At 38.1% G+C, this 12,069-nt stretch overlaps 1 protein-coding gene across 4 annotated transcripts in view; it reads right to left on the reverse strand.

Annotated features, from left to right (window-relative positions):
• The window catches only part of mdga2a (MAM domain containing glycosylphosphatidylinositol anchor 2a), a 210,504-nt gene that overhangs the window by 136,442 nt on the left and 61,993 nt on the right, over positions 1–12,069 (reverse strand). For all 4 annotated transcript variants that reach the window (XM_015350566.2, XM_015350564.2, XM_015350565.2 and 1 more), the window contains exon 2: positions 8,267–8,406. In XM_015350566.2, the coding sequence (XP_015206052.1) occupies positions 8,267–8,406 (140 nt within the window). The remainder of the gene's footprint in view (positions 1–8,266; positions 8,407–12,069) is intronic.

Raw genomic sequence — 12,069 nt, forward strand, 5'->3', positions numbered from 1 at the left:
GATATACTGTATGGATAGAAACATAGAATTTAAATCAAGGGATGTTATGTTAAAAGTGCATAAGGTACTAGTTAGCTCATTTAGAACGTCATATTTTTAGTCACCACATTACATACTATAGAAAATATATTGCTTCTCAGGAATCTGTCCAGAGAAGAGCAACCAGATACTCTCCAGCATGTTTCACTGCAAGCTTGCCCACACTATCTCAGTGGCACTCTTCCAATTGTACACCACTGTTTTGGCTAGAGGTGTGGCCCAATACTGAACCAGTGAAGTCACAGATTCTCAGACCAAGTGCTAAATTAACTTTGAAATTGAAGTTTTCACCCATAGTCCAGTATTCATCTCACTTTTGCTGTTCTGCAAAGACAGCATGATTGCTAAACTAAGTAAAATTCTAATTTTAAGTATAAAGTATGACGTTCAAATTTTAAGATTTTTCTGTACAATGTGAATAAATGCACACGGTGTACCCTTTTGCATGTACCACAAAAGTATGTGCAAGGGCATTACTGCAATTCACAGTATGTGCAAGACTGCTTCTTATTCCAACGAGAATGTCCATTTGATCTGCTATGACAAATGTTAAATCATGTACTGTAGGTCTCCACTCTTATCAAAATGACAGGAAATACAATACATGAAGATGAGCTCACTGCAAAATGCTTCTAGGGCAAGGCACTCTTTAGACCACACAACATACAGCAAGCACATCCCTCAATCCCTTAAATTTTATTTAAGTCATTTGTGTTGACAAAACACTATAGGGTAGCCTGGAGAAATGTGGGCATGACAACAAGAAAAATCTGAGTGGTCCTCTGTACAATTTAATTTGGAGCTTAAAAATCTATGTATATTTATTCAAAGACTGTACTGTAAATCTTTTTTCATCATCATTCATACCAATATATGACCTCCAGCATCATATCTTAACAGTGTGCCTACGGGGCACAATCTCTAATACTGAGTACAAAGGAGTGGCAGGTCCATCTTTCTCATCTGTGATCTGCAAGGGGGCGAGGCGATCAGAACATCAAAAAAGCTACAGCTTGACATCAGACTGGATTGGGGAACACATTGTAATGAGGAAAACCAATGTAAATGTGATGGCTGACAGTTCTATTAATAGAAGCATCCTCTGCAGTTTACCATATGCTAACTCAGACTGTACTGTAAGTCTCAATGTTCTTGATCTGTGTTCTTCAAAGTGTTTTGGGGGTTTACTGATTCAGTATTAAACTGAGAATGAGACTCAGAATGAAAATACACACACTTCTGTAGACTGCAGTAGCATCATTTTATGCACAGAGTGGCCACAACGCATTTTCACACCAAAGGTGAGTTTGGTCTGATCAGTAAAAGATGATTCATGCATTCAAATGTTTAGGGAAATAAGATAGGAAGTAAAATTAGACCTTTAGTAGCTCAACTCTGATGGAAAAAGTTTCTTAGCAATTATCTTTCCATGAACAGAGGTCACCACTCTCTGCAATTGACCACATGTATTGAATGATTTAAACATTGTGCTCTAAAAGAAAAGGGCAAAGTAATAACAGTGTATGTTTAGTGTTCTGTACATGAAGTGCTTGGCATTACTTTAGGTATTGGGGAAAATCACCTACCGGTAACAAAGATGAAAATTATGGAACTGCAAAAGAAAGCTCTGTCTTTTGAATCCCATGTAGGCTACTGGACAACACAGATGGATCTAGCTGACAGCAGTGCTACCAGCTGCCAGGATTTTCAGAGCTGTGGTCTGGTGCAATCTTTATTTGTCCAACAATAATCAGCTCAGTCAACATCTGTCAGATGATGCAACATCCAAACGTCCAAATTTGAAAGTAATGTGCCAACATAAATGATGTACATGTCCTTTAAGTATACTTCAAAAACATTTTTTTTGCTATATATATCAAGAGCTCTGAATGTACTGTTGCAGTTCCATAAAATAACAACCTGCAACAACAGTGCCCATTTATTGTAGTTAGTGGTACATGTAGAGCTGAGAATGAATTTATTAGTGTTAAAAATAACTGAACTGCTGTCTGACTGGTAAACTGTTTGTTTTTCCTGGTTGTAAACTCAGCCCTGCTCAGAAGCAACCATTATGACACCCCCGGGCATTTCACTACAGTTACAACACTCAGAGAAAAGGATATTGGATTATTTTGGAAAATTTCTTTCTCCACTTGTATCTACTCCATCATATGAATAAAACTCACTCTAAAAGTCAGCAAAGGGCACACACATTGAAGGATATAAAACTTAAAAGATAAAAATTTTCTCCCTAAAGTGACTCCATGGATGTTAACTAAATACTATATAAGGAATTGCATCTAGATCTTTTTTTTAATGATTTGCATGTGTCTTATTTTTCCCTCTGACTGCAATGTGAAAGATGGGTGAAATCTTCTTTTATTTCACCATCAAAAACACGGTTTCAACAGTCAAGCCCCAGATGGTACATGCTATGGCACATGCAGAGTGATTTATCATGGGGAAAAAACACAACCTAAGATACTCTATATCCCAAAGGTATTGGGACAACAAAGTCGAAACTCATTTTTGCAAATAGATTCCACTGCATGCAATCAGCTTTCAAGGGTCAATATGAAGGGTTATTAAATACAAGTTCCTAAGCCAAGGTGTTTTTCCTGCAGAACTTGTTGCTAAGACACACTCCATTAAGAATTTAGATTCATTATAATGTTTCTGCAAATGACAAGCAGTGTCCAGTAACATTGGAAAGACATGTCCATTAATATTATAAACCACAACATCTAGAAAATCATCTCTTAAAACAGAGAATTATAGAGTTCCATTACAGTATTTCCATTTCCTATCAAATTTCCATTACAACTCATCAAAAGATTTTTAAATGAAACTTCCACATTGTTCCACAAACTATTTTTTCTGCCTTTCTTATAGAAATACAGTCAATCAATGGGATTGAGATGTATAATTCAATTTAAAAAATTGCCCCTAATTTTCCTAACACCAAACATCTGGTATTTTTACCAAGCAAATTGTTCACTTGCATGGCGATTTTCAAGTAAACAAATAACAAATGTTGGACATACTGTGTTCAACCAATAGCACGTACAGTAGATGTTCCTAAATTGGTACTGTATCATTCTCTTCTGAAATCCAATTAGACTGAAATAATTTCTGTTCCATAAATCTGGCACTATGCATCTACTTTTTTAGGACAAATCACTTTGAACCTGACCTCAGAAGACGTAAAAAAGGCCACATTTACTCAGCTGTAGTTGGAAGCAAGGCACGATGTACTCAGAAAATGTATCCTTGACAAACACAGCATTGGGCCAACTTGGAGAAGACTCATATGACAAGAAGCCATTTTACTGCTGCAGTACAGAGACTTCAAAGTAACCGAATGCCTTGTTCCTTACAGATAAGGAGTAACTCCTGTGCTCAGAATACGTACTTGCTTGGGCACAAAGTCACTTGGGGGTGATGAACAGAATTTCCCACATGAACATATCATGGGATTAATTAGCTTTGAGCTCTTAAAAAGCTGGGGAAGGGGGGCGGAGAAGGCCTCTCTTTTTTTATTTGAACGAGGTCTCTTCTATTGCAGAGGAGCTACAGTGAAGTCCAATTAGATGAGCGATGTATCATTCTGTCAAAAAAACACAGTATACACAGTAAAATCACTAAAATAAACAGAAATCAGATCACTTTTTAAAATAATTTATAAATACTAGGTTATTTTTAATTTGATTAAATCAGATTTTTCATCTTCATCTGAATTGCAAATCATCATTTTTCCATGACAACCTTTCTTACCTGTCTGAGTGAACTGAAGGCACTCAGAGTGTCAGAAATGTCCCTCACTCACAATGCAATAACCACACAGGCACTGAGTAACAGCGGGATAATCTGACAATTCACATGATTATATGGGTAATCATGCGCCTGATTGTAAATCTCTATTAAAAGCAGCAGCATTGTATTATTTTGAGAGTACTAAGCATGTAAATGTGAGCCTAGATCAGGGGTCGTCAGTCCTAGTCCTGGAGAGCTGGTGTGTCTCTAAGGTTTTAATTCAAACTCAGATCTTAACGCTCCGAATTAGTCATATTCGCTTAAAATGCAGAACCATTTTGTAGCACTATTAGGTTTCAGGTGCTGATGCAATAAAGAGACCTAGATCTGCAGAAACAAGATTTACAGGATCACGATTGACCACCTACCGTATCTGAGTTCCAGCCCATCAGGGATGTCAAATAATATTTAAAAGATTTTAATATTATTGCTGAACACCTACTGTACAAAAGCTTTGCTGAAAAGCTGTGTGCAAGACACTTTCACCAGGTCTACCTGAAACCCTGTACAGAAAACAGTAAAGATGCACAGTACCTTAAAGTGTTTATCAATTAGTCCTTCACAGCAAACTTTTGCAGTGAGCACCCTATGAAATATTACTAGTGAATGTCACAAAAATGCAATAATAGGGCATAAATGAAACAATTCATGTGAGGCTTAGTTTCATTCCAAAATGAGCATCCGCTACAGATCTCCACTTTCTCTCTCTTGGGGGTCTTTATAAGAAAGCTTAAAATCTACTCATTTCCAGCAGCTTAAAGATACATAAAATATGGGCAAAATCATCAATACTATTGTACAATTTAACATTGAATCAACCCATTAATATCACTGGTGTAACTGTATGACTGTAAGTATCTTTCAGCACATGCTGAGCAGATTTTTTTTTCTGAACAGTCTAGTCCCAAAGGTAAGACTGTGTCATGGAAACACATCAAGTGAACCAGTATCCACTATCCTGCTAGATAGAAACATTTTGCTGCATTTGTAAAAGAAACATTTTTTTAGGAAACAAACCTTTAGGTAAGCATTGGGATACATTACTGAGCTCTGAAGAGTTAATACTGTAGAAACAGACAGCCAAAAGCACACGAAAGGTGATAAATATTTTTTCTGTGGCATTTTGCCACTGTATAATTCAGTATATGACTTAGGGGTGAATCTATGAAATTACGTTCTTTTTAAATATTTTCAGTCACAAATACATTGCCAGGAAAGCTTTTCTGACCTTTAGTTCACTTCATGCAATGGTGAATTCAAATACTGTAGATACTACAGTGTTGTGCATTTAAAACTGAGAGCAGAAGCTACATTTTGAACACAAAGGGCTGTGAGAAAACAAGGTCTTGTCTGAAACAAGGTACCCAGCCCTGTTGTTAAAGCTGATATCCTGTCGTTTTTCAAAAAACAGCCTGATGAGATTCTCTTCTCCTAGCACCCAAACAAGCTGTACGTGCCAAAAGCTCTATTCTCATTTGTAACCTTTCTTACGTTCTTAAAGACTTCAGGGTAAGCTCCTAACAGATAAGCCTCTAGGCTCAATTTATACTATGGAACTATAGAAATATTGTTAACTGCACAACTGGCGACAATAATACAGTCTGAATTAAAAGTGCAGTTGAATATTGAAACAGTTCTCCTCAACAGGATGCTGATTTTCTATGAATAATAGAGAGAAAAGGAAAAAATGCATTGTGCATCTAAGGCTTGTACTTTTGAATACACTTGAAAAATTCACATTTGTATTGTATTGTGTGTTGCAAAATTGTAATTGCAAAAATGTAAATGGATTTTTAAACATAAGATCAGGAGAAGGTCAAACCCTTACCTCACCCATTTCCACCTCCCTGTGTATAAATAGAATGCTTCTTGCTGACCCGCCTGCATGTTTTGTTTTCACTCCTCTCCCACCATCCCATCCCTACCCTCGCAGCAGCTCCCTAGACCATCCTGCTGAAAAAAGTGGGCTTCTGATGTCCCGTCATTCTCCACAACCAAGCAGATTACTCCAGTAAAGCTCACTATTTGAATCACTTTGAATCCTTTCCCCACCTTAATGAGGGTTTGGCTGAATCACTGTAATCACATTTGGTATCTAGAGTATATAAACTATTCAACTGGTGTGCAAAAAGACATTTCCCCTGTTTTTACTGGAGGATATATCTACAGGTAGTAATGTTAGGCCTCTGTGTTTGTCCATTACAACTTTAGTCATCTTGTGTCATTATATATCCATCCATTTCTAAGAACTATACCCAATACAGGGTTGTGAGGGAGCCAGAGACTATACTGCCAAGCATTGGGCAGAAATCAGGATACAGTACATCCTGGATGGGACTCCAGCCCATCACAGGGCACAGACAGACAAAAACACGCACTTACACCAGGTCCAGTTTTCCCAGAAGCCAATTAACCTACAAGCATGTCTTTGGACTGTGGGAGGAAACTGGAGCACCTGGAGCACATCTTCACATACACAGGAAGAACACGCAAACCCCACGCAGATCTGCACCCACCCAGACAGGCTGCAATCAATTCCACAGCCCTGGAGAAGAGAGCTAACGTTGCTGACCAACACGCCACCAGCCTGCCCATCAACAGCTGTTAGTTTAACTGATAAATAACTAGTCAGTTTAATAAAGCAGTGAAAAGCACAGCACACAGACAACACCCACAAACGTCTGCTTTTTGCAGATTGCACGGAGTGGTTAGTGAGCAATGTTGTTGCCAAAAATTCCAACAACGTATTTGGAATACTTTAAATTAAAACAAATAGATCAAAAAACCTTACATTATTAAAAATGCTCATCTTTAATCTGATTGAGATAGAGAAGTCATTACAGGTTATACATTATTATCCAAGGCAGCGGTGTGCATATTAATGAACTGCAGAGTGGCCAAAAGTGTCGAAAATATTAAAGAATACAATGACCTACTCAAATCCCAGGATATTATTAGCAGGTTATAGTGATTTTTTTTAAGCTTTGCTGGGATCATCACTTTAATGCATTGAGCTCACTCTGATTGTTAACAAGCTTAGTAAATTTTGACAATTTCTGGGCAGGATGCATGTCTAAGGTAAAAAATGTCATATGTATCAGCATTCCCCTGCACTTGGCATCTACTGTAAGTGGTTTTCATTCTTTTCTATCTGTATTTTCTCATCAAAGCCAAAATGTTTAATTATGAATTTGCTAGAAAGTAACATGACAGGGGTTTTAAATGAATAGTAAAAAATGTTTGTTAAGCATGCACCAGTGAGCAATTATATTTTTAATTCCTTTTCGCCATAAAATGTAAGAATGGAAGAAAAGAATTACTTCTAGCACGCTGATTAACTGAATACCACTGCATGCACCACCACAGTGTGTATTAATAAGCAGGTGACAGAAGGATACCTTGATAGATTGCAGTTAAAAAAGAAATACAATCTTGTTTATAACATTCTGTATTGAACCATTTCTGAGCCCATTTTCATCAACTCAAAACATTAAGCCATTTTATCAGTCCTTCTGTACCTCATTCAAAGTGATATGTAACTGGAAGCTCAAAATTGTTTATTGATCTGTCCATGAGCTTCTCGTAATCTCCTTAAGTAAACCATATCATTTTTAAGCTTCTGACATATGTATCTGATATACCATTATTTAACACCAGCAGAAGAGAAAAACAACCCACTCTGTTACTGGTCACATCACCCCTGTCACCCTTTGTTTTCAGTCAAACTACAGTATGTGTGTTTGGCAGAACACTGTCAAAGCAAAACACAACTTGGGCAGTTTTCTGTCAGCAACAGGTGAAACATTCAAAAAATTAGCAACGTTGTTTGTGCTCATTTAATCTAAAAGAACAGAGCAGTTCATTGTTGAAAACCGAAGGGGCCGGAATAAGAATTTTGTGGAAGTTTAGAATTTTGAACTGGGTCAAGTAAACACTGAGAGAAAAACTGATTACAAAGAATGTTGTTAAGGAGACAGTAAGGGGTTCCCTATGGTAGATAATCACCTTAGACAAATGATCTGAAAAATGATACACGTGTAAATAAATATGGGTCTTACAATCGCCTACAAACCAAACAATCTAAAGAAGGTGGCACACTGGCCTCTTCTCTTTTCTAATGTTCTTACAGTACAGTTTTTAACTCAACTTAGATAGGGGCTCCTCAATTTAAGTCCCTTTAATGAAACCCTGTTCCAGACTTATGCCTCACCTAGTTCCTTAATGATGCGTGGACAATTTGCAGAAATAAAATAACACTTATGATGCTCACTTTCAAGATATGGAGTACATGCACTGAGACAGAGCTGGTGAGAAATGTCCTCACAACGCCTCGGATGGACAACCTAGGCAAGTCCAAATTTGAACACGTCTTGGTAACCCGCAGCTAACTGTAGCCAATCATTGGTTAACTCACCTGTGGTCTTGGATGGCCAGTCACCAAACATGTTAATTCCAGGGTCTCCCCTTCTCGGATTGTGTACACCCTCTCTGTGTATCGCTCCTCCTCAATGTTGCATGCCTGGCCAGAGTGCATAATGCGAACAGTAGGGGGAGCTGTAATGAGAAAAAGACCACTTAATGAGCATAAAGGCCCAAGGAGGAGGCAGAGGCTGCTTCGCTCACAAGGCACGAGATCAGCAACATCTCTTAAGCAGTTCTCCTAAATTAAACTGAACTACACTTGAAATAAAACTGACTGTAAAGCTGCTTGGAGCAGATTTTTAAAAACCATTACATTTTACACTTCACATCCAGCACTGAATAAATAAAGGAAAGCCACGAGAGAATTCTGCAAGGGTTGTTTTCCATTACCCAAGTTTCTTAATTTATTAAAACAACAACGCCTTTTACATTATTTGCTTGACATTTTCATTTCTGTAAAAATCATTGTACATTTACTCCGTTCAAGGCTTCTGTACTTTCACTTAGTATAACTTTAGGAAAGTAGTAAACACGATTTAGGAATGAACTGTAAACTTCATTTAATTCGTTTTAATGTGCTCCAGGACTGTGCCCAATATATTGAATCTCATTGCAACAGCCCATTAAATTTATTTCCCCGGCAGGTGTAAATTGGAGTTGATTCCAGTAAACAACAGTTAATAAAATAAATTAAAGCAGATTATTAGCCTACACATTTGAGATATACCAAACCATAACCCCATTTTATTGTTTTTTAAGAATAAGTTTATTGTGTAAGACTAGAGAAGCAGAGCTGTCCCACTGCTGGCTTTCTTCCATTTCATGACAGCTCTCAAAACTAATGTCAACACAAAAGGCACATTTGTTTTTCAACCTTGTGAGTGTTTTACTGAAATTATACCTCCTTTGAAAAAATGTAATAATATGTAAATAATTCTATCACAGATATGAGAAATTATGCCATTCATTTTTCTAGGTAAAAGAAAATGTATTTTAATAACAATTCCTCACACTTGTATAACGCTTTTCAGGACACTCCATTTAAAGCTCTTTGCAGATAATGGGGACTTTCTTCCAGCACCACCAATGTGCAGCCCCACCTGGATGATGCAACGGCAGCCATAATGCAGAATATGCTCCCCACACACCAGCTCTCAGTGAGCAGGAGAACAGGGTGATGAAGCCAGTTCATAGATGGGGATTATTAGGAGGCCATGACTGGTAAAGTAGCACCCCAACTCTTTTAAAAAAATGCCCTGGGATTTTTAATGACCACAGAGAGTCAGGACCTCAGTTTTACGTCTCATCAGGAGGACGGATTTTTAATCAAAAAGAGAAAAAAAAAACAATGGTTTATGTCACACTCATCCTCTCAAGGGTGCTATGGAGTAGACATGTTCTACTGCGGCAGCTGGTCACGCCTCTTCCACCTGTCAATCGGGCTGGTTGCCACGAGAACACAACTAGACAGGAAGCTTACTTCACCTGTGAGTGATCATGTTATTCCCCCGACTCCTGGAGTGCTCTGCTGTTTACGAACGCCTGCGTGCTGCTCGCCAGCTAAGCTATTTCGTCTCTAGGACTTGACTTCCAACCCACAGACTGCTACTGCAATTCCAACTTTAGATAAGATAAGATCACTTTATTAGCCATATACAATTTCTTGCATTAGGAATTTGTCTTTTCACATACCTCAGCTTGCTTCTCCATGAGACACACAAGCACACAGATGGAGAGAGAGAAGATTGGGGTCAGATCGCAGGGTCAGCCATTTATATGGCACCCCTGGAGCAGCTGGGGTTAAGGGCCTTTGCTCAGGGGCCCAATGGAGTAGGATTCCTCTGCCGGCCGCGGGATTTGAACTGGCAACCTTCCAGACACAGTGCCACCACTCGTAGCGGTTCATTACAATTTATACTCCCATTCAGGCTCTCCCTGAATAGTAGCGATCTTCCCCTTCCATAAGAGACCAGTTTTTTTTTTTGTAGCAGAAATGGATCTGTTCCAGAAAATAGCTGCAATTAAGCAACCTTGAGCATATGGCTCCCCATGAGTACTGTATATCAGTGCTAGTAGACAAGCAGCCAATCGATTTCTGAAATCTACTCTCAGTCTAATACAGGAGGGAAAATAGTCTATTATATGAATATTCTAGACAAATGGAAGATTAAAATTAAATACTGCAGTATAAAAATATTACCAAATACAGTACGTGCGGTGGTGTTGAATGCTTTGGTTCTTAAGGATTTCTTTACAGAAACTACATGTGCTGTGGAACATTGCTCTGCAATTTCAGTTTAAATGCACTTAAATGGCACTAAGAAATAGGGATAATCTATAATTCATGAAACTGCACTTCTGTAATTACATGACTACTTACTTAAAATAATATACGGTAGCTACAACTCAGAGGAGAAGCAAGTGAAGATACACTCAGGAAATTAGGTTGTACCTGCAATACGATTAGGACCTATCATTAAAAGGTTTTAAAATTTAAAGACTTATCAGTTTTACAGTACTGTACATACGATAGTGAATCAATAACCAGACAGTATACTTTTCCCTTTATAGGAGAGAATCCACTTAATCCACACTGAAGTGCAGCACCCATCTAGCTTACACCTATAGCAATTCTGCAGCAGCAGCCCCACTGAAACGCAGAGCAGGGGGAGACCAAGCTGTGAAAGCTCAGATAAGAATCTAGTCCGCACTCCAACACCTGTACCAATATATCCATAATATCCTGAATCCATAACTATCTTTACAACTGAACATTAAGGGCCTCGGTTTGTCATCTTTTCTGAAGGATATGCAGTGTCCCCAGTCCCTTTGCTTGGGCGGCACTGGTTTCAAAATTTCCGATCCAGTGGGAAGATCATTCTATTCAGGGCCACATCCTGGTTGTCCTTAGAGCTCTCCTAATACAGTACTGACCAGTCCCAGCCTTGCTTAGCTTCTGAAATATGATGATCAGTGCAGATATACATTTATGAAAAGGTGCTGATATTTTAATACATCGAAGAAAAAAGGTGTCTGCTTTGAGTTGTTAAAATAGCTTACAAACATTTTCAGTAGTAAGAAAAACAAATTCAGCAAGTGCTAAAATATAGTACTACACTTATTAATCCTACAGTAGTGTTATTTTTCCTTCTCTTGTGTGCTACCATACAATAGATGCTTGCAATGAAGCATGGCCTTGTTTACCCTCCATAAAATTACATTTTCTATTTATGGAAAATGGGTTTCCCCCAATTATTGTAATATTCCATTACAATACTGCCCTTTTCCTTTACAGGATCACCCCACAGGCTCAGAAAAACTCTCCCTGGTAATCACCCCCCAGAGCGTGATGAGAAAAGCACAGACTATGAATGCTCCCTGTCAGCAATTAAGAGTTCCAGTATTGTTGGTAAAGATTTCATAAAGATGTACAGTATCTTTAATGAAGCTCCCCACAGATACACCACACAGAGGATGGTTCACTATTATGAAATAAGGCTAGATCCTAAAAATGAATATTAAATCAAGGTTGTGTCGAAAGTGACACCTGCATTAGTGGTGCCAAAATCAGTTTATTAAAGAGTTAAGAAAGAATACAGAATGTCGAAGTTATTAGTAATGCAGTTATCCCCAAAATATGATTTGTTTGCCCCAGAAATGTTAAACTAATAGCATTTTAATTTATCTGTTCTCTGGGGAATAAGAAAAATTAAATCAGTGTTCTAAGGTATCCGCATTTCATTTACTAATTGATCGCAAAAGACTAGTGGTTTTCAGGCAAGTTGAAAAGTCCTG

This window comes from Lepisosteus oculatus, chromosome 8, assembly GCF_040954835.1.
Source record: "Lepisosteus oculatus isolate fLepOcu1 chromosome 8, fLepOcu1.hap2, whole genome shotgun sequence".
In the NCBI taxonomy this organism is placed as follows: Eukaryota; Metazoa; Chordata; class Actinopteri; order Semionotiformes; family Lepisosteidae; genus Lepisosteus; species Lepisosteus oculatus.